General features: G+C 44.0%; 1 protein-coding gene and 1 long non-coding RNA gene across 2 annotated transcripts in view; one reads left to right on the top strand and one right to left on the bottom strand.

Annotated features, from left to right (window-relative positions):
* LRIG1 (leucine rich repeats and immunoglobulin like domains 1) overlaps nt 1–23,263 on the bottom strand; it is a 139,261-nt gene that overhangs the window by 18,791 nt on the left and 97,207 nt on the right. Inside the window, exons 4-10 of the mRNA XM_081901451.1 lie at nt 18,839–18,976; nt 16,545–16,688; nt 14,778–14,921; nt 13,791–13,934; nt 11,773–11,916; nt 9,468–9,548; nt 1,886–1,957 (exon numbers count right to left, since the gene is read on the bottom strand). Coding sequence (XP_081757577.1) covers nt 1,886–1,957; nt 9,468–9,548; nt 11,773–11,916; nt 13,791–13,934; nt 14,778–14,921; nt 16,545–16,688; nt 18,839–18,976 — 867 coding nt within the window. The remainder of the gene's footprint in view (nt 1–1,885; nt 1,958–9,467; nt 9,549–11,772; nt 11,917–13,790; nt 13,935–14,777; nt 14,922–16,544; nt 16,689–18,838; nt 18,977–23,263) is intronic.
* On the top strand, nt 3,060–13,172 carry LOC309365419. Its single transcript, XR_014166126.1, has 3 exons — nt 3,060–4,836; nt 5,081–6,664; nt 12,446–13,172. It is a non-coding gene; the product is annotated as an uncharacterized lncRNA (long non-coding RNA).

Genomic DNA, 23,263 nt, shown 5'->3' with positions numbered 1-23,263 from the left:
ATAATGCTATACAGTTGTACCTTGGAAGTCGAGCGCCTTGAGAGACAAACGTTTTGGCTCCCGAACGCCGCAAACCCAGAAGTGATTGTTCCGGTTTGTGAACATTCTTTGGAACCCAAACGTCCGTAGCAGCTTCCGATTGGTTGCAGGAGCTTCCTGCAGCCAATCAGAAGCCGCGTCTTGGTTCCTGAACATTTTGGAAGTCAAACGGACTTCCGAAATGGATTCCGTTCGACTTCTGAGGGACGACTGCATACTAATTGCTATAATTAGTGTGACAGTATAGATCTTCCCATGGAGTGTGTGAACCAAAGACCAGTTTGTCCTTAACTGAACTAATCGCAATGTTAATGACTTCTTGTGGATAGTCGTTTTAAATGTGTGCAATTGTGTTGTTCCTGAATCGTAAGTGTTCATTAAAACAGCTGGCATCTGTAAGATGTCTTTAAGATTTTATCTGACCAATGGTTGAAAAGCTACATTTAAGATAAAAAGCTTATGTCGCTATCTAAAACTCTCCTTATTTGAAGAAGATCCCCAGTGAATCTAACTCCTGACGAGATGTGGGGATAAGAAAAGGAAGAGCTACTTCCACCACATCCTCCCTCCCAGCAAAAAAAATCCAGCATCAGCTCAAAGAAACAGAGTGCTTGCCATTTTCAGTATGAAAACCAGCTCTGCTGATGCCCGATTAAAGAAACCTTAATTACACCATGACCTTTAGCAGCTGACTATTATGGTTATGCTGGGTTCTTCTCACTGTATGGTTTATACCTGCTTTGAATAAACACTGCGAAGGGAACTGATGTTTTAAATGTTACTAATATGATGAGTTGCAGCCAAAAGATTCCGTGCAGAAATGAAACTGTCTTCCACTTTCCTCTCCCTGAAGAGAGAGAAACCTCGGGATCTGGCCAGACCTCCGGAACGTATCCCATTCGCAACCGGAGGTACCACTGTACTTGCATTAAATAATAAGTATATTTTTTATTTATATGTTTGTTTGTTTTAAAAAATCTGCTGCCCAATTAACTGGGAACGGTTTGGCTTTTTTAGGTCAAACAACTTATTGCAAAGTTGTCATGGTCCCAATGCCAGAAAAGGGAGTGGAAGGGAAGACAGAAATATGGGCTGGGGGCTGAACTTTTGAAACGTTTCAAGCGCCTACAATATGGCAGTGTAAGGATCCATAATGCAGACATGGAGGCAATGCAGATGAACATGCCACTCAGTCAATGTTACCAGCCGATACTGCTTGCGATATTGAGAGTTCATTTCAAACAGAGAAAGGTTATCCGTCAAAGCAAAAGCAACACATGTGCGCCATTTCCTTGCTGCTGGTTGCCTTACAGCTTGCTCGGCTTCACTAGCAAAATAAACGGAGAGGGACTCCTGTGGAACTTGTTCCCCCACTCCCTCTTGCATTTTAAACCCAGAGACCCAGGTGGAGAGGAAGAAGGGAGCGAAAGATACTACCCCAGGATATTAGCAAAGGCAAAACGGAGCGTGAGAGCAAAGGGAATAATAACAGGTCACATTTCCCAGTAGGTTAGAATTTTTGCTGCACCTCTTGTCTTAATAAATAAGATATACTCCACTGTGCGTTGTTTTTTTTTAAAAAAATAAAATAAAATAATAGCATGCAAATTGGCCATGTGTTCTATAACTTTCTTCCTGGCAGGGAGAAGAAGAAAAAAAGAGTCAACGTTGGAGCTGACTTATAATGAGAAGGAAGCAGCTGGCTCTCACAAACGGACTGGCTTCTCAGCTTACAAAGATGCTATTAAATTGCTCGCAGGCCTCTCCAGCAGCCACTTCTGGCAGGCTTCCCTTCTCCCACCCAGCCACTTCTCTTCAAAACTGCAAAGCATTGTGGGTTACTCACAGGTGTTCCAGGGCCTCCAAGCCTGAGAATGCCTCCTTGGCCACAGACTTGATCTTGTTTCCAAACAGAGTTCTGCAGTTTCAAAACACCCAGCGTCAGATAAGCAGTTTGGGGAGGTGGGGGGGGGAAGGGAGGGAGAGAGAGAGAGAGAGGAGAAAAAAGGAAAGAAAATGAAAAGACCCCAATTAGCGTGGCTCTATCTGATGAAACATCGCCATGTAAGGCACTGGAAATACGATCTGTGCAGATTAAGGAAGCCGAAGTATGCGTACTCTCTCTCCCCCCTTCCCTGAAATTAAATACTTTTATCTTTATTAGAACTTAATAGTGATGATAGCTTTACACGGGGCACGCTGTGCTGAATTAAGAAATGCAGGTTCGCTCGGGTTGCCGGGGAAAGGGAAGTCAGAATATGAGTTGACCTTCAGTTATCAGAAAGAACACGGTTTAAACGAGACACTGGACTCGCCTCATTTCACTCCTGATCTTTTCGCAGCTGGTAATAAATGGCTCACAATAGAGACCCAAATAATCCTGTGACTTCCTTGCCACACATCAGGTGGGCAGGGATGGGGAGAAGCCCTGATAGGCTTCTGAAGAAACAGCTAAAACCATGACAGTGGATTTAGGTGATGCTCCAAGGGAAAAGGTATCTTTGTCCTGCACACATCCCCCTCATCCCTCTAGAGACTATTTATTATGCACCTAAAACAAACTAGGCACTTTAGAGCATTAAAAGATATAAGGTGTCTTAGAGCAATGCCCTCTGCCTAATAAAGCCCTTTATTTTAGGTTTTTTTTATTTGTTTAACAAAATGTACTACACCTTTTAATTGTCAGTAAAATCTCTAAGCAGTTGATAAAAGAGCTCCTTCTATGCTTCCCATCTGATGGTAAATAACTGACCCTAACCATTCCACATGTTTCTCCCCCCCCCCCCCCGTGAAGAATTGCATGGAGTAATTAGATTTTTTAATTAAAGAGGGGACAATTTGTGTGGCAGCTGAATATGGATTTCTGTAACCACACGACACACAATATGTTTTTAGGTAGATCATTTCTCCCCTGCTTTATCCCCATTAATTTGTTTCCAAATGAATGCACTTGAGTCTGTGACTGAGCCAGGGTGGGAGCCTGCACTTTTATAATATATAGAAAACTCATTTTACTACCTGAGTCCAGGCCAAAGAGCCATGATGACCAAAAGGCTTGGTATTGCTAGCTTCTGCCGTTCAAAATGTTGAGTCATTATATCCCCAAATCCATGTGACTTGGCAAGCCACAGTCCCACTGCGACATATCATGTGGGTTTAGTTTTTAGCCTTCTAACTCTCTGCAATATGCTGCTGCCACATCCTCAACCATCCTCCGCAGCATGAGAGCTAGCAGGTCTACTTTAAAAGTAAAAGCTATTCAAGTTACAGAAGCGTTTGCTGTTTGGTTCCACCCTCCTCGTACACACAGAAATGCAGTATGGAGGCATTAGACCTGGCCTGGTCATGAAATCAAATCTGGATTCCCACAATCTGGTAAACGCTTTAGCGACTTTCTTATGTTGCTTGGTGTCTTAATAGCTGGGAATAAATTGGCACAGAGGTATCCTGTTATTTATATCTGATTTCTAGTGTTTTCCTTGGGTTTTTTTTTAATGTAATGTAGCCTCCTCCTGATTCCTGATGACAGAAGAGATTAAAATTCTACAATAAATCAACTCAGGAGTATTATATGATGAGTCCTGGAATGCTTATTGCATTTCAATTTTCACTAAGTGTATCCCGGTAACTCTCTACCCTGAATAAAGATGTGATGAAGCATGACAGCATGCCCAAGAATATGGAAGACTATGGGAGTCAGGAAGACACCCCACCTTGTGAATCTATGACTGGAGCAATGGATAGATTCTGGGATAGGAATTCACCTGTGGGTAAATGGAGACAATCAAAGCTGTCTTCTATAGATATGCTGCTCTGTCTTGCTAGATTTCTCACACAGTATTATTAGTTGCTCATATTCAGAACCAATACAGCTTCTGGCTTACTTTATCAAGGCCAGTATCTAAAAGTGGTGAGCAAGCAGGCGGGAAATGTAATGCAGCTCTCTTATTTCGGAACAAAACTGCACATCTAGCAATGTCCTAAAAACTGGAGGCAACAGGCTGAATCCAAACTGAGGGTGGAATTCAATGTTGTGCAGTTAAGACTGTTCCACTGGGCAAGCAGAAATTCTTGTGCCGATGGTGCAGTCTCCCATCTCCTCTCCCTGTGTGTTCCATGCCCTCCTTAAACCCGTTCTAGGTGTTCCTCCAACCCTCCAGAGTTAGGTGGCATGGGGGAAGAGACATGAGTAGACCTCATTCCGTGGATGCAACCACTTAGTTGAATTCCACCCCATGTGCCTAGGTTGGAACAGATGTGAGAGAAAGTTACCCTACTAAAGATCTTCCAGTCTGTAAAACCGAGAGCCCACTGTTGGAACTGATTCTGGAGATAAAAGATTGGGCAGGATCACCTCATAGCAATTCAGTTTCCATAAGCAAACTGCACGTGGACAGACAGTTCTACCTGGGCAAACTAAACATGTGGTGCGACTTGCAAATGGCCTGTCGTTTCCAGAGCTGGGAACAGCCCATGTAATTATCTTTGTAGTTTATGTAAGCGACCCGCACATGTGGCCGCTTCCACAAAGAACACACCCTGCAACTTTCAGATATGCCTTTCCTGGCACATTGCTTCTCAGCCACACCTAGCCACAGCTAGTGGATCAGACGAGGAGTTGGCAAACGGTACATAGGAAAGGGCAACTTGGCTGCATGTACTAACTATCCCACGTACGCCAGCCCAAGCCTTGTTGATGCTTCAGCTCCTGTGCTTCTTCTCGGTTTAGTCCTTAAAAGCAGCATTTGGGTAAAAAGCTCATACATCCGTTCTCTAAGACAAGTATGTACGCTATACGTAACCCAGTACAGTGGTACCTCGGGTTACATACGCTTCAGGTTACAAACACTTCAGGTTACAGACTCCACTAATCCAGAAATAGTACCTCGGGTTAAGAACTCTGCTTCAGGATGAGAACAGAAATCGTGCTCCGGCGGTGTGGCGGCAGCGGGAGGCCCCATTAGCTAAAGTGGTGCTTCAGGTTAAGAACAGTTTCAGGTGAAGAACGGACCTCCGGAATGAATTAAGTACTTAACCCGAGGTACCACTATACTGCATTCTCACAAAACTGTGTGTCTCAAGAGGGCAAATAATAATTTAAAATATATATAAGTTGACCAGACAAGAGGAGCTAATTGTGGCTTGAACTTTTGAGGGGCTTGGCAAAGATGTTTGGGAACCCTTCCCCCCTCTAAACAGTTTAGGGTTAGCCTGTGCTCTTCCTGATCCATTGTTGAGCTGTGATGGAGTCAGGTCATGTCCTCACTTCAAATCATAAGAAATGGATTTAATTGCCATGGTTTCCCTCAACGGAGCACTGGGAACTACAGAGGTGTGAGAAAGCCAAATTTCTGACAAGAGTATTCTGAGCACTTTTCCCTGATTATTTCCAGGAGTTCCGTAACAGGCAGCTCTATCATTGGGGACTGAAAAGGGAACCAACACCCCTTTTCAAAGTCATTATGGTAGCCTGAATAATTAGACTGCCTTCTGTCTCTTTTTGTAATATATGGACCAATCGCCTGACATTGTATAAAGCAGCTTCCTAGTTGGACAAGTCCTTCCCACGTAGCTGACCTATTTTCTGCCAGCCCTTGATTTCAAGCTTTAATTCTGGTTGCATATTGGCTGCTTGCTAGCTGCTGCTGCTGCTGCTGCTTCTCCCCATCCTTGCTCCCAAAAAGTAAACACAATAGCTATCTCATGGGAAAGAAGGAAACTAGTCCACATAGATGACTATGTGGAAGCACCCTGTTGCCTGGCTGCAGTCCAAACAGAAACGTGGTAGTCCAAAGCATTATGTGACTCGACTCAGACTCCCCTTCTTCGCTCTTAAGCCTGAACTTTATGCAAGGCTTTCTCTGAACTTGGCTGAGACCCTACTGCACAGCCCTGTGTGGCCTAGCTGAGAGGTTAGACTGCATCCTCAGCTCACTATCAGATATATGGAAGTTGGTTTTAGTTCTTCAGTGATGGTTGCCTCCTCCAGTGTGAACCTGCCTTTTTACTGAGGTCATCGTCCAAGGAACAGTAGCCAATTACCAGGGACAGGGCCTTCTCAGTGGTGGCACCCAAGCTGTAGAACATCTTCCCAAGAGACATCCACTTGGCACCATTTAGTTTGGCTCCCAAGTAAAAAAATCTCTTATCTGGAGGACTTTTTAATGACAGGTAATTGAAGGTTCTCCTTCAGAGTTTTTGATCGTTTGAATTTTAGTTCTTTCACTGTGTTCCGTGGCATTATGTTTTTTTTTAATGAAAAAACAAGATTTACATTTCTTATGCTCGTTTTGGCCTGCTTTCCACTTGCCTTCTATTAAGAAGAGAGGTGGGCATTTTGAATACAAAGTCTCAATAACCAGTAGGGGTGAGCAGAATTGTCATTCACTCTTCTTCCAAGGCACTGTTGTAATGCAGGGCCCGCTCTCTCCCCCCCCCCCCAGTGTGAAGGGCCTCATCCATAATGCAGGGAAGTCTAGCGACTTGGCCTGCCCCTTTCTGCCCGTTTAACACCTCCAATATGCTGAACAAAGCACTGCAGGGCTCGTTGAGAAACCCTTTCAGAAGCTTATCCACAACAGATCAAAAGGGGAGCAGCTTTTAAAGCCATCTCCAAAGTGCTGAGGTAATTATTAATTCATTCGAAGGTTTCCTCCTAAGTGTCTGCCCACCCCCCACCCCACGCCTCCCCCTTATGCTAATCCATTTGGTCGACCGTTTAAACACAGGACCCTGCCTGACGGAAAAATAATGCTTATCATATACCCAAGTTAATCTTTGATGACTTTTTAATGAATAGCTGCAAATAGCCCACCAATAATCTAACAATTAAGGTCTAAAATAAGTCATGAGCCAAAGAGTGAGTGCGTGTGTGTGCTTCTTAAACTATACCACTTGACACCACGGACTCCTCCTCCGTTATCGGCTGCTAACAATTCACTGAAATCTTAAAATACTGCACTTAACACCAAAATGGAGGGGGCGGGAAGAAGTGGGGGTATTAATATGATTTTGCTGGCATGGCTACATATTAGGCTACGGCTATGCATTTTCCCAGAGAAGGAGAAAAGGCCAGAGTCCGTTTATGGAGTTGGCAAAATCTGGGTTCTGTGGCCTTTTGTGGTTGCTTGGCAACTGTTTTAAAGGGTTCCAACAACTTCTAATTTGAATTACAGATAGGTAGCCGTGTTGGTCTGCCATAGTCAAAACAAAAAAAATTCCTTCCAGTAGCACCTTAAAGACCAACTAAGTCAGTTCTTGGTATGAGCTTTCGTGTGCATGCACACTTCTTCAGATACCTGAAGAATATCTGATATCTGAAGAAGTGTGCATGCACACGAAAGCTCATACCAAGAACTGACTTAGTTGGTCTTTAAGGTGCTGCTGGAAGGAATTCTAATTTGAAGTGAGGGAAGAAAGTCACACACACCTCTCTTTCAGCAATGGCAATACTTATTTCTAACCAAGTGTGCCAAGCTGTAGACTGTTCCAATAGGGTCTAAACGCTCTGAAATAGGAAGCTGGAAGCCAACCACCTCAGGCCTAGCTCCTAGGTTGCCTCTGCAAGCCTCCCTTGCTTGTATGCAGGATGTGTGGCTTTTGAGAGGCCAATACTTAGCTTATCTGATCCCTTCCGTTTTCTAATCCCAACAAAGTCCTCTCGGTTCAGTGCCTGATCTTGGGTGAAACTCAACCTGTCCAGCCTCTTGCGACAGGCCCATCCTGCAACCATTTCAGGAGCTACTTCCTGCCACCTGGTTCCTACCTACACACGAGGCCCTGTAAAATGGGACCATCGTTTTGGACTCTCCATGTTGCCCTGGGGCTGTGCTGCTTTAAGAAGCACCTGAGCCTTACTCTGTTACTACAGTACAATTCAAGAATCTTCCTAGAAACTGACCCATTGCCTGCCTACTCCTTAGCTGGAAGAATGGGTTAAACAATGGGAGTGATCCCTCTTCTTGAACTCTTTACCATCCTTATGTGACATGGGGGGTGGGGGAGAAAGTTGTTGTTTTTTGTTTGTTACTATGGCATGGTTTTGTTTTTGCTGTATACTGTAAGCCGCCCTGTGAGCCTCAGATGAAGGGAGGCATATAAATTTAATAAAAAACAATTAACAATAATAATCTCAACACAAAGGAGAGGCTTGTGGCTTGTCCTGGATTCGGAATTGCAACATGAAAAAAAGAGAAAACTACTCATCCGCTACCGTGTTGAGATTTCCACTGGCAAGCATGGGTGGGTGGAGTTGATACTGAATTTCACCATATCCTATGCTTTGCTGTGGTGAAATGGGCAGGGCAGTCATCAACACAGAGGTATTTAGGGTTTTTTAATCCCACCTACCCTAAAGCTGGGACGCGGGTGGTACTGTGGGTTAAACCGCAGAGCCTAGGACTTGCCGATCAGAAGGTCGGCGGTTCAAATCCCCACGATGGGATGAGCTCCTGTTGCTCGGTCCCTGCTCCTGCCAACCTAGCAGTTCGAAAGCACGTCAAAGTGCAAGTAGATAAATAGGTACCGCTCCGGCAGGAAGGTAAACGGCATTTCCGTGCACTGCTCTGGTTCACCAGAAGCGGCTTAGTCATGCTGGCCACATGACCTGGAAGCTGTACGCCGGCTCCCTCGGCCAATAAAGCGAGATGAGCGCCACAACCCCAGAGTCGGCCACCACTGGACCAAATAGTCAGGGGTCCCTTTACCTTTACCCTAAAGCTAAAAGGAGGGAAATGCTTTGCATTGGATCTGGTGTAAGTCAATGAGGGCATGGCCATATAAGTGAGGAGAACCTAAACCTCTTCAATCTATACTGCGTACTGCAGAGGATGCAACATAAGGATGCATCTCCCATGTGCTGCCATGTTCCACTTACAACTACACCCATTTCAACAGTACAATACAGCCTGAAGTGATCCACCAGCATATCCAAAACTTCTGCCAAACCCTAATGAATCTCAAGTGTAGTGTTGTGCCTACAGTCCACATCCCAAGTACATTTCTGATAAAATCGGCACTGAACACCGAAAACAGAATTTCCACAAAGTCTATAGCATTCTCAGGTTTGTTAGCACACTGGCAGATGCTGAACAGCAGGAAACTAGAAATTTGATGATAAGAGTATAAAAAGATATTGGGTTTTGTAACCAATTTACAGTTCAAGGTTGATATGAATAAAAGAACAGCGTGCAATTCTAAGAAACCCAAAATCATTCAAAGAAACAAAACCGTGACTAAGACACACAATGAAAACATTTAATGAGCACCCAGGAACTACATGCAACATGATCTTCAACAGATTCTTCCCCTTCTCCCCTTCCATTGCTACAAAATATGCTATGCTGTGTTTAGTGCAAAAAGAATAAAGGACTGTACAAAAACTACCCTTTGCAAAAAAACAAAAAAACAAAACATCTTAAGACACTCACAGCATGCTTAAGTTTTTCAGCCCTGTAAAGGCCCCGCTGATGTCTTCTATTGTGCCTGAAATCTCGTTATGGTCCAGATCCCTGGAGAGAAGACGACAAAAGAAAACCCGCAATCAATTTCGCAGTTTGTGAGCAAAATGTTAAAAGAGCCTAAGGGTAACCTTTAGGAAGAGTTTATCAAAGGGCTCCTCTTTTGTCCCCAAGGCATAAGGCTTTTATCAGGACGGCCCAGTACTTGCAGAAAAAGCTAAAATTAACCTTAACTGAATAGGTCTAGCCTCTTCCATACTGTTTTATTTAATAATAATTTTTTAAAATCCAAAGTGAAGCTTCCTGTCTCTCTGTGCCTCAAATAGATTTTGGTTTCTCTCCTTCTGGTGCCCAAGTTGGGTTGTTGTTTTTTTCTTTTTCTTTTTTTGCTGTCAGAGCAACAAAAGACTGGGGCTTTATTCCAAATCAGACAAAAATCAGGAAGAGAACAATCAAAGCCACAATCACTGTGCCAGAACGGCACGGAGATTGCATCCCAAGCATCAGGGTGTTTGCTGGGTGTGTCGACACAGATGTGGCTATTGGAAAGAATTCTGTGCAGATAGAAGCCAAAAGAATAAATAAATGATGCAATCAACACACCTGGCTAGCGTATAAACAGTGGTGAAACAGTGAGAGGGAAAGAAGCAGTGCCTAAGCAAATATGGCAACGTCTTTAAAAAAAAGTTCACTCAGTGAGAGACCAGGTTACATCAGCACAATTAGCAGCAAACTTCTTTGAGCCACACTGCCACAAAGGCAGTTTTACTCCAATCAAAGGTCCTCCCTATCCCCCCACTTCTCTTTTTGCAAATTTATCTTTGGAGGAGTGGGAAAAGACGCACTCTTGTAATGTCATATTGGCTAAAGACATTTTGGGAACCTTGCACATGATGAGTGAGATTTCTGCAGCAAACTTTTTTAGTTGGTTGGTTGGTTGACCTCTACACTGCATTTTCTATAAAAGGACAGAAAGAGAAAAGACATAGCTTGTTGCTATGCTGGTTCTTCCAAAGGAACCTGAAATGTCTTTTAATGCCAAGGGATGAAAAGTTGTTGGGGGGGGGGGTTTGCGTACTTTCACACACAAAGTATAGGGATTCAGTATTCCGGCCCAGTTTTCCTTGCATTCAACTTTGCTTTCTCCCAGCCCCTGTTGCCAATTTCCTATTCTTTCTGGCTGGCTGGCCCTGAATGCACACTGCCTTGTTAATCATTCTGCTGTGAGGTCCCTGGGCCTGACCTCTATTTGAATAGCTTCGCATTTCAGCAGTTTCACACCCACCAAAGGCTTGTCAACAATAGGCTGTAATTAAAGCATGCCCGGCTCTTTTTCACCAGGTGCAGGACCCAATGGGCCTTCTTCTTGATTCAATTAGAACTTGCTCTCCCACCCTCACTTTCTCTCTGGGCAGTGGACACAAAAGGCGACCCACGAATTAGCTGCAATCCAAAACAGCTTTTTTTCCCCCCCTTTGGGAAAGCCTTTCGTCCTTTTCGGTGCCAGCTGCCTAGGAGAAGGGCCTTTCTGAAAGCATGCATGGGACCGAAAAGTGGTTCTCGGAAAAGGCAAAGGAACATAAAAGCGCTTCCTCCCTCTGCTCGATAAAAGGAATAAATGGCTGCACAGCGCGGTAGCTAAGGAGGGAAGTTCTTGCTTCCTTTCAAATAAGCCAGCGCCTCAACAAAGCTTAGAATATAATAATAATAATAGCAACAACAACAACGTTGTTCATTTGTCTCAAATAAAATGTGTGTGTTTCCTTTTGGGAAAAAAAGAAAATTAATTCCATAGATGCTGGCCGCAGCGCAAAACCATGCTGGAAAACTGGCACTAAGGATTTCATGACACTGGGGATTAATAATTATGCGTGCATAATCACAAGGCATTAAAAGCCAAGATAAATTGTGGGAAAGAAGCAGCCACAGCATCGCTAGCTCCTATATATTCCAGCTGAGAATGAAGTATTCCATCAAAGACAGTAGCAGTGTAACAGGGTTTTGTTTTGGGGGTTTTTTAGTCACACTAAGCATGGGAAACTGGAAAGGGGACCCTTGCTCTCAGGCAGGAAAGCTGTACCAGAGACAAGTAATCTCCCATGCTACACCAAGCGGGCTTCAGATCAATGGCAATCCTCACTATTTATGCTATGGCTTTGTGTCTTATTCAAACAGAAAAGAAGAAAAAGGATGCAAGCAAATATAAGAAGCAGTCCCTTTTGTTGCCCCAGGGGCCGATCTAACGGGACAGAAAAGGTAAAACTGAAACACGTACAGAAGTCGCAAGCTTTTGAGTCCTTTGAACGCTCCCTCGGCAATGTGACTGATGTAGTTGTGGCTCAGCTGAAGCGTCTGCAGGCCCCCCAGGTCTGCCAAGCTCCCCTCATCCAGCCTGGTTAGGTTGTTAAACGACAAGGACCTGAAAACAAGAAGCAGAATATCAGTGTAAGTTCTCATTTGTTTCTTTCCCACAGGCTCCACTCTGCTTCGCAGCACCTCTGTTCTGACAAGAATGGTTATCATCATATCATCAACACTGCGCGGGGAAAGGGGCCAAACTACCTCAAATAGGCAAAGTGTATCGCAACAGGGTCTTCCTTGGGGGTGGCCCCACAAGTACAGAAATCAACCTGTTCTGGGATTAAGCAGGCTCTCTTGTAGTCTTGTAGAGATACATTTTCACTTAGGTATAAGTGATGTATAATATAAGCTAGGGTCATACACTAGTGCTGCAAACAATGAGACTAACTGGGTTTTACTGCTAGCCTTAAGGCTTTCCTTAAGCAGGAGGGGACCTTTACGTTTCGAGAGCAACATCTTATTTCTACAAAACAACATAAGAAGCATTTTATTTTCATGAGCACGCTGTTATTTCAGAGTGTATTATTATTATTATTATTATTATTATTAATTTTGCCTACTTCTAGATCTCTGCATTTCTCTTACAGATTTGCCCCTCACCACCGCTGGTATGAAAAAGAAGAAAAGGCGTCTTGGGTGTGCATGAAAGTTAACAGCATATGCCAAAGCCTAAGTCAAAACAGACACATTTTGAAGTACTCAGAGTGTCATTCCTTGGCAAATAAGCTGTCTGTCTTTTGTAAGCATGAGCAAAGGCAGCGGTGGTGCAATGAGGAACACTGGAAGAAATTCAGGAGAGATTAATGGCTTTCAAGAAGGTATGGGACAACATACATTTGGTTCCTAAAGAGGCTGGAGTGTTGAATTATGAAGAAATGGCAGCCAGTCAAAATTATTTCTTCACCTGCGATGAAAGAATGTTTCAGAGGGTGGGCAGGGGAAGGGAGAAAAAGAAATCCAATGCCAGCAGGTAATGCTAAACTTGATTTTTTTGGGGGGGGGGGACATTCCCTTTGATATTCTGCATAGGTGTTTCCTGTCAGAACTGGCAGAGGCATGTTTCTTTCCTGATGTCATCCGCAGATAGCCAAGAGCAAACTTCAGAATATCCATCATTATAGCTGTAGCCAACTGGAAAGATGCATGTGCCTAGCACACATTCTAACACTGCTTTCGCCACTCTTTCTGCATATTTGAAATGCAGCAAGAGCAGGCAATTGCCAGAGCAGTGGGCAAGGCAGCAGGTTCCTAAGCCAGGGGGAGATTTATTTAAAATATTTATATACTGCCTTTTTATCCAAAATTTCAAGGCGATAAAAACAAACAAACAAACAAAACAATTTTTTTTAAAAAAATCAGCAGCCAATGAAAATTAAAAGACAGAGAGTTTAAAATACTTAAGGTGGTTTTTGTCTGGCAACTCAAGGACAAGAAAATTGGTGTTGAGCATACCACCTTGTAGAACGCATGTCACACCATAAAGACATTTTCCTTTGCTGAAACAGCTATCATTTCTGATGAAGAGAATATATGGAGAAAGGCATCTGCTGATGATCTTCGAGTGCAAGTAGGATGGCATGGGAGGAGGCGGCCCTTCACCTTCTTGGGTCCCAAACTATTTGGCAGCAGCCCTCTGAATTAGGCCCAGAAATGAACAGGCAGCCAGTGAACTTCTTTCAAAACTGGTGGGGCATGATGTGATGTGATGTGCGTGAGCAAGTGCCAGTCAAAACTATGGCTGCTGCCCGCATTCTGCACTAACTGAAGTTTCAGAAATGTTTCCACAGGCAGCCGTACACATACAGCACACTGCAGGAATCCAAACAGGACATTACGAGAGCATGGATAAAACGTGCCAGGCACTGGGTGCTTTTGCCCGTTAATAGCTACTTTCACTGCCGCCCGTTAGCAACTTCAGGAGAGACAACTCACAGTTCGCTCAGCTTCTGGCAGAAGCGCCATCCAGCCGGGTTGATATGGGAAATCAAGTTGTTACGGAGATGGAAATGCTGGAGGGATCCAAGTCCATACAGGGAGCCGCTGTTCACCTCTGTGAGGGCGTTGTACTCCAGATTCCTGGAAGCACAGCCAGTTTAAACATATTACACACCAGTTCACATCTCACATGCATGTACTTAAAGAAGCAAAAAACAAGCCATGTACAAAATGCCACATTTATTTCCAAAAAATGACTCTTAATCCCCACCCCCCACTTCGCCAGCCCACAATACCTCTTAAGACCAAGAACATGCCACCTTGGTCTTCCCCAAAGCCAGCTGCCAGCTTTAGCATGCCATTATTTGGGTTTGGTCCCAGAAGCACAGTAATCTCCCATTAATGCCCTCCTTTCTAGGCTAATAGCTCAATCCCAGGCAGGTGCATTCAGAAGTAAGTTCCACTGTGTTCAATGGGCATGCATGCATAAGCTTGTGGCTTTAGAGTAAAAGTCATAGAATCATAGACTCTTACAAGTCCAACTCCCTGCAATGTGGAATCTCAGCTAAAGCATCCAAGACAGATGGCCATTCAACCACTGCTTAAAAACCTCCAAGGGAGGAGAGTCCACCGCCTCTTGTGGGAGTCTGTTCCACTGCCGAACAGCTCTTACTGTCAGAAAACTTTTCCGCATGTTTAGTCGGAATCTCCTTCCTTTCAACTTGAAGCCATTGGTTCAAGACCTGCCCTCCAGAGCAGGAGAAAACAAGCATGCTCCCTGTCCCACGCGACATCCCTTAAGATATTTGAAGATGGCTATCCTATCTTTATAGACAGAGGTGCACTTTGGCTATCAAGTCAAAGTGCATCTCTACAAAAGCCTTGGTACACCAATGCTACTGTAAGTTGCACGCCAGAAATTACCCACCAGGCATCTGCAGTACATGCCTAGAACTTATGAGTAATAACCATCTTTTAACTTACAGAACTTGCATTTTGGCCAGACCCCAGAAAGCACCATCGGTCAGCTTGCTTATGTTGTTTCGCTGGAGCTTCAGAACTTCTAATCTGTCCAGTCCTTGAAACGTCAGGCCATCTATCAGACGAATGCGATTCCGGTTCAGCTCCCTAAAATTGCCAACAGCACAGAAGGGTGTTAAAAGACCATTGTTTTCCAGTGAGTTGAGGATGGGGGAACAAGAACCAAAAACCTCTGCTGCTCTTAATATGCATCGTTTGAAGAACACGAAACAAGAGAGTGCCTATACTTTGGATCTGAAGCATTGTATCCAAGTGCAAGGTATACACAGCTCATTGGTGAACAGAAGAGACTTCTGGGTCCAACCCTATGGAGACCAAGACCACTCTCAACATTACTTTGAGCTTTTGTATTAAGAGTCTCTGGACAGCTACAGAAATAATTTAATTGAGGTTGCCCAGAGAACAATATTTAATGTGCAACTATGAATCTAGCAGAAGAGGCTGGTGAGGGGGCACTGCTGATGAGGTGGCCTTCTGAGCAGTGAGCATTGCTGCTGGTTCTTGGAAAAGGGATGGGAAATAGGGAGCAATGTGGTGGCAGAAAAGTCAGGTTGGCTCCATCCCCAAGCCCTCTCCTTTGCAGGAACCAGCAGTAAAGTTCACCTGTGTTCAGAACGCAGGTGAGCAACGCTGCCCCACCTGTGCTGCCCTACGGATCACTACTGCTACAAACAGTAGGCCCCCAATAGCTGCACAGCATTAGAAGCTGGGTTGTTATCTTCGAATGCCCTAAAAATATTCAAAGAAGGAAGATTATCACAGAGGAAAACTGAACTCCCGTTTTCTGCAGAGGATTTGCAGTGAAGGAAATAGGAATCTTCTATGAATCCACTGTTTGAACAGGTGACCATTTACTTTCACCAGAGGGAAGTGCCTGACCAAAATCCTACTTGTTAGCTTGTGTAAAATTTAAAAGAGATTCACAAGTTATTTTGTCTCTTCATATAAAAATCTCCATTGTGTGTTTTTTTTAATGTCAATTGAAATCATATACTAAATGGTGCGTGATCCAGCCTTTGAGTCGGGTTCCAAGCGACTAGAAAGCAGCAAGCGAATGTTGAAGCCAAAGGTCAATTATCTGCGCACAAAGCACCTTCGCAGATGCAGATGTGTATTTGTGATCAAATGCAGCCCACACTACGCTCTGACTGCACAAACAACGACGTGTGTGCTAACTCATCAAAAGCACCATTTTGCCCATCTAAATGTCAACCGCACACTTTAACAGCCTTCCCTCGTTGTAGTTTTATTACCAAATAAAAGACCCATGTGTGGTCTTGAAAACAGGGTTTCGAGAAAGCCCTCTGACCTAATTCGCTTTCACTGCCCTCTTGTGAAACAAAGGGAGTAACAAAAAGGAACGAGAAAAATAAATGCACTGGCTGGATTGACTAGTGCAGTGGTCTTCACTGTATGTTCTAAGTAATTAATGCTGCTATTATTATTATTATTATTATTATTATTATTATTATTATTATTATCAGATTACTCTCCCAACAGGGCTTTTTCAAGGCCATGCAGGACCACCAGGAAAAAAACCAACCTATTCCTAATTTGCTTTATTAGGTGTCACCATAGGGCCATTAAAATATAGTTTATCCAACATTTTATGGACGTGAAGGAGGATTGCATTTGGTGAGCATGTCCTCAGGGAACGTTTGTCTCCATAAAGTTTGGTTGCCCATAATTAAACTGCACATTTCTACTCACAGTTGTGTTAGCTTGGGCAGCTTGAATGCTTTAGCTGGAAGCTGGGTGATCCTGTTTTTACTCAGGCGAAGCGTTAGAAGGGATCGTGACAGGCTATCAAAAGCCTTGGTCTCCAGGATGCTGATTCTGTTGCTCCCCAGGTGCCTGTAATAATTCATCACAGAACATTTAAACGGCTATGTCAGAGGTATTGGCTGTTCACTCTTTATCTGAGTGGCTGGTGACATTAGACACATTGTGAGTTTTTTATTATTTTAAAAAATCCAATGTTTTCCCCCCTCCACAGACAAGCCAAGCCAATTTTCCCATTAGCACAATTTAGACAGCTGATGATAAGAGATCCCCAGAGGGACCTCAGCACCTTCAACCTCCCAGAGGAATCAGTAGCTGATACATGCCATGTCAGAAGTGAAGGGGTACAGAGCAAACATATACTATAGCCTAACAGGAAGAGTGCAATTATTGGAATTTAGCATCTATATTCAGTTTGACTTAAATACTGGCTCATACTACATAGCTTCTTTTCTTGGATGCTTTTTGTTTTAACAGAACCCAAGGTCCATCAAACAGAGCCAAGTGCAAAATGAGGGCTTGCAGGATGGCAAAGCAAGATGCAAAAGGCTGCCTCAGGAGGAATAGTCAATTACCGTATTGTTTGCTCTACAAGACTCACTTTTTCCCTCCTAAAAGTAAGGGGAAATGTGTGTGTGTCTTATGGAGCGAATGCAGACTACGTAGCTATCCCAGAAGCCAGAATAGCAAGAGGGATCGCTGCTTTCGCTGCGCAGCGATCCCTCTTGCTGTTCTGGCTTCTGGGATTCAGAATCTTTTTTTTTTCTGGTTTTCCTCCTCCAAGAACTAGGTGCGTCTTGTGGTCTGGTGAGTCTTATACAGCGAAAAATACGGTATCTGTATAAACACCGACAATTAAGAAACACTGGCCTGTGAGCCAGTGTTGGAGAACAGCCTTTACCAAAGGTGTCATGGACTCTGAAGACGCTCAAACTCAGGACAAAAGGGAGAAATGTGCTAAGAGGAAGGCACATTTGGCAAACCCTCATCGTGATCAACTCCCACCCAGAAACCTATGTCCCCACTGTGGAAGGATGTGCAGATCCAGAACTGGCCTTCACTTCACGGTTAAGACCGTGTTCATAGAAGACAATCTTACTCAGCTATGAGTGATCTCCAAAGAAGAAGAAGTAACCCATCAACTGGGATAACTAGGATAAACAAGTATAAATCTCCATCTGATTTGCTACACATCAGGTGATTCAAATAGCCTAGCCTGTATGTGTGTAAGGAGGTGTGGGAAGAGAACAGCCTTTTGTTGTTGCTATTGCTGAACAACTGACAATCAGAATCCCTAGGAATTTACCCAGTAATCTAACCAGTGGTATTTCAATCTGTGTTCTGTCCACCCCTACTCAATTTCAATAATGCATAGTGAAAAGCGAAAGACACAGTATTCTTAGCACTCAGTTTCATTTCACAGCATTAAACGTTGTACCTCTTGAGGGTCACATAAAGCAATGTTTACAAAAATATGCCTTTACCAGTACAAATTTTTGCCTCTGAGCTTCTGCTGCAGACCACTTTGTAGAAAATAAAAATCAGAAAACCGCCGCACATCAACGTTCAGTATAGTTCAGCTGTGACATAATCCAAGCCAGAAGTCACAATTTGTCTTTCTCCTTTCTTTATAAAAACAGACATTTACAACCGTGTACAACCCTGCAGCACGAGCATTTTCATAATATGTGACGCAGTAAAAAGAGAGCAGAGAAGTTTTGATTAAAAATCCCATACAAATAATTGGCACTTGGCCTCTCTCTTAGTGGTGCACAATCAAGCTTCTGTAGCTCATTCTCTTCCCCAACCCCTGACCTCCACTGCCCCCCCCAAAAAACCCCTGTTCTCTTTGCTACAGCAAGTGGGAATAAGAGAATGCAGCAGCCTAGGGACCAAAGACCCCTGCCCTGGATTACTGCTGTGTTCAGCTTTCTTGCTCCATCATCTGTCTGTTTAAAACCGTCAGAAGAGAGCAAGCGAAAGGAACAACAAGGACTTTTTTCAACCTGCATCATACGTAAACTTAAAGAACTGAGATAATATGCACACACACACACACACACACACACACACACAAAAGCAACACCCAACTGATTTATAATCCATCCCTGTAATCCAATTTTAAAAGAAATAGGTTTTAAAAGTCAGCCTTTGGTGTATAAACAGATACTTTCCCATAAAATGTTTAAATAAATAAAAAAAAATGTGTGGGAGGAACTTACAGATCCTTTATACGAAGCCCCACTGGAAAACAGCCACTTCGGATTTCCGTGATGTTATTCGAGCTCAGATCTAACGTTCCCAGGGCAATATAGGGCTCCAGTTGGCTCGCTTCAATGCTGGAGATCTTGTTGCGATTCCTACAATACAGAAAGGAGAAGAATCTGACATAATCCACTTTCCCCTCCCTTGTGTTAAAAATAAGTACTAGCATCTAATAAACAAGTCTCTCCTAACTTGTTTGGCTCCAGGATGGCATGCAGTCCATTTTATGGAGACAATTAGATTAGATTTTTATTATTATTATTATTATTATTCTTTTTAATGGTATGAGAATACCTTTTATTAGACAGGCATATGCTGGCATAGACAAGCTTTCAAGTTACACAGCGCAGTTCACCAGGCAGAATAGGAGGAAGACTTCAAAGCTATTCGTTTAGATGTAATACAAGAACAAGGCCATATGAGAGGCCCCCTACCTGCAAGCTGGGAAGGGTGAGATATATAGTCAAACAGAGCAAAGTAATGTAAATTCTTTTCAGTCACTTCCGCTATATAAAACTATGCATTGCCCAGATGGAATGACACAAGGCAGGTATGTGTGCAAGTAAAACCTACAGGAATTTTGCAACATATCAGCCAACGGTCTTTAACTCCATCCTCATCAGTGTGTGGATTAGACGGTGCATTTGACGGAAGCACTAGAGTTAGTCTAAACTGACTCTCTGTGTTGATCGGAGACCGGAAGCCAGGAATGAATAGTGTGAAAAAACAGTACCAATACAAAGGTGCAGGGGTCCACAGAAGAATCTTATTTTGTCACCGCTGTCGGATAAGCCACTTTCATCAACCTGATTTGGCTATAGGGATCTAGGACCATTTAAGTAAAATTAACCAACCATACTCGAGCGCCATTTCTGTTATAAGCACACAAAGCAGACCCATAGGCAGTTGGGACCCATTGCAGTGCCACCCTCTGTCCTAGGTGGACCTCAACAGCTTCCCCCACTCCCACCAAGCTCAACAACTGACCTAGTTATGGTCTAACTTGGCTGGAGAAAATTATACTAAATGTGAGGTGGTTTTTTGTGGTTATTGTTTAGAGGAGATGGAGCTGTTAATTAAAATAGCACCACCACCATTTGCAGAGCGGGGTAATGAAATCAGTCAAGACTACAACCATGCTAGTTTGGGTGTAGCCCAAACTACATTGATTTCTATCTTGTCACTGGTCCACCTACTTGTTTAGAGCCTATTCAAGTTGCACCATCGGTTGTCATCGTAAGGGAGAGCAGGTAGGGTGACAGTCGAGATTGCACCTTGTGGCAAACACCCAGCCTTCCTGGCCTCTGCAATGCCATACCTTTCTCCAAAACAGTTGTACCTTGGAAGTCAAACGGAATCCATTCCGGAAGTCCGTTCGACTTCCAAAATGTTCGGAAACCAAAGCACAGCTTCCGATTGGCTGCAGGAACCTCCTGCAGCCAATCGGAAGCCCCATCGGATGTTTGGGTTCCAAAGAACGTTCGCAAACCAGAACAGTCAGTTCCGGGTAAAACCAGAACAGTCACTTCGGGGGCAAAAATGTTCAACTTCCAAGGCGTTCCGGATCTAATCATAATAATGTGCTGGGGCTTTTTAGCAATCACTACATGAAACTCTGATTACTCCACATGGGCAAGCGTTCCACTGAAGTCCTCCAGTATACGCTATTCACAATTAACATCTCCACAGATGAAGCATACTGACCTTGAACACTTTGTGCAAGAGGCACATACATACTGTTGCCCTTCAAAATGTGCAACCTGGTCTTACATGTTGTTAACCTGACAGTAAGCCCCGCAGAGTTCAATGCAACTCAGTCTCAGCTAAGAGAGCCTTGGTGAGTCTTGCACTTTCTTGGGAGAAGGGGAACACAGATGACATGCAGACACCACCCTCCAAACCTCCTTATATAAATGTACTTATTTCTTAATAAGGTGTTGCATTATTATTCACAATTTGAAGCAGTTGGCATAGTAAAACAAAAGGTAAGAAAGGTGCGTATGCGCTAGAGGTGGAGTGAGAAATGACAGAGCAAAACAGGTGGGGCTACTTCAAAAGGATCATGGCTTTTCTAGGAATACTGGAGTATCCCTTAAGAGAAGCTAAGGTTACACCTTAATCCCAGTGGGTAGGCCGGTGCTAAACGTCTTCATGGTTTTTTTATTGATAAATCTTTTTGGCAGCCTTTTCCACAAGTACAAGTGGGAGGGGGAAGACTTTCCTTCCACAGGGTGAAGGCTATTTTTGGTTTGCCATGAGGAGAACAGGGAGGCAGGGGAAAATCACACGGTTGGCCTTCATCTAGTATCAGCTTTCAGTATTGGCTCAGCTTTGTTAATTTAGGGAGTTGGGGTGGAAGGAAGCCTTAACACAGCAAAACCCCCATTAAGGCACCACCTGCTATAAGCATCAAAACCAAAAGGAAGCTTCAAACAAGAGGGGAGCTCTGCACCTCCCTTTTCGTTCTATTAATATTCAGATATGTACATGCGGAAGGAGAACAATTAAACCACCTAGAAATGCCTTCTACCAGAGGACATGCAAGGTCTCGTGTTATAAAGGGCTGCCAGACCATGACTGGAGATCTAGATCAAAAAGAGGTCACATGGGATGAATCAAGCACTGCTGCTAGGAATGGGCCTTCTGGCTTTCCGTCTCTTAAGCAGTCGCTTGCTTAGTCACAGCCAGTTTCAACTTCTACATTCTATAAAAACCATCCAGATCAGCCTTTCATAAAGAGGTAGCCATCCCAACAACATGCCAAGGGTGCAAGAAAGAATTCAGGATTTATGACCACACTGGGAGAGGTTTTTTGTTCACGGTGTTGTTATTTTATTTTTATGGTTTGGTGCATTAAAAATGCCCTAATGATGCTCTGCTTATGTTTCATAAGTGTAATGGATGTAAGTAAGAGACGCTATCCCGAAACCCAAGCCCACCTTCGAAAATGGGCAGGTGGAGGGAAATAGGTGAGGGAAAGGTAGAGATAGGAAGTTGTGCTGCAAAATGTTTGAAAGAACCTGTTAATAATTGGAAGGAGGAGGAGGAGGAGGAGGAGGAGGAGGAGGAGAGTAAGCAGCAGCAGCTAGTCCTTCCTCTGAGCCCAGCTGGGACTGGTTCCAACACATCAGTCTGTGCATACTTCCAACCTAAGTAATGTTAAAACTTGCATCTACCACTCTATCTTAACTGATCAGCATGCAGAGAGGCATATTCATGATCAGCTAAGGAAACACATGACAGCTCCCAAACCATTTCAGTCCATTTGATGTCAGATGTATATGGTACTACAGATGGATATCAAGGGAATCAAAGTCAGCTCCTCAGCCTCTATAGGCTCTGGGTGATGAAACATCAAACAGGGACCATCATCTGAGCGAAAGCTTCTCAACAAAGCCCATTCAAGTTTTGAAAGCAGAAGCATCCCCGAGGTGCACATTCTCTTTTCTTCCTGCATGGTCTCCAATCCATACTTGAGGGTGGTCACACATGAGGCACTCTAGATGGATCAATATGGGAGCTGCAGTTCAGCAACATGTGGAGACCATCGCGTTGGCTATCCCCTAGTTGAAGGACACAGATCTGTGTACTCTACCAGCTGCAATAGTGGGCTTCCCACTGATCTGCATTAAGAAAAAAACACCTACGAACAATGATCCTTGCCCCACACTGAAAGCCTCTGCTGACCCTTTAAGAGTGCAACACTTCGGAAAGGAAACTGCAGTCTCTTAAGTATGTTCTTCAGGCAGGAAGTGAGTATTCGTAAAAGTAGCCCCCACTTTGTGCTCTGAGGCCACCGAATCACTAGTTCCCAAGGGAAAGCTTGGCAGATTCTCAAGCCCCATTGCAGAGAGGCTGTTTGTTCAGGTGGAACTCAGATACATAACAAGAGCAGGCCAGGGGCTGGATATGCACTCCTGACATGCTTGGGTCAGCCGCTGTGAAACTCAACGTACGCTGCGTATACCAGTTTCTTAATTAGTTACAGCACTGGCCCTGGAGCGAGATGGGCGATATGCTTGCTTTGTAACAAAAGGGAGAGAAGCAGGCCGGCTCCTACCCTAATCTCCTATCCATAAGGAACCATTCCTCTCCATAAGACGGGAAAAGAACAGTCCGTAAATACACAGCAGTACAAATACGACCAGGGTTGATGTTAAGGGGTGAAGCTTAAACCAACTGAGCTCTGGCAGAAAAGATTTCCCACCCACCTCATTGTCTAGCACTGCCTCATAACCAGGGGCAGGGGACATTTTGTCACCCCAAGGCCCACGTTTCCTTCCAGGTAAACACACGGGGACTACATGCCAGTGTTTGGGAAGGCTCAGAGGCAAAAGTAGGTGGAGCTCATCCAATCCACAGATGACACCAAACTGGGAGGG

The sequence above is a fragment of the Podarcis melisellensis genome (assembly GCF_964234715.1).
Source record: "Podarcis melisellensis genome assembly, chromosome: 2".
Classification (NCBI taxonomy): Eukaryota; Metazoa; Chordata; class Lepidosauria; order Squamata; family Lacertidae; genus Podarcis; species Podarcis melisellensis.
Note: the sequence above shows the minus strand (reverse complement) of the source record. Positions and strands in the feature narration are given on the sequence as shown.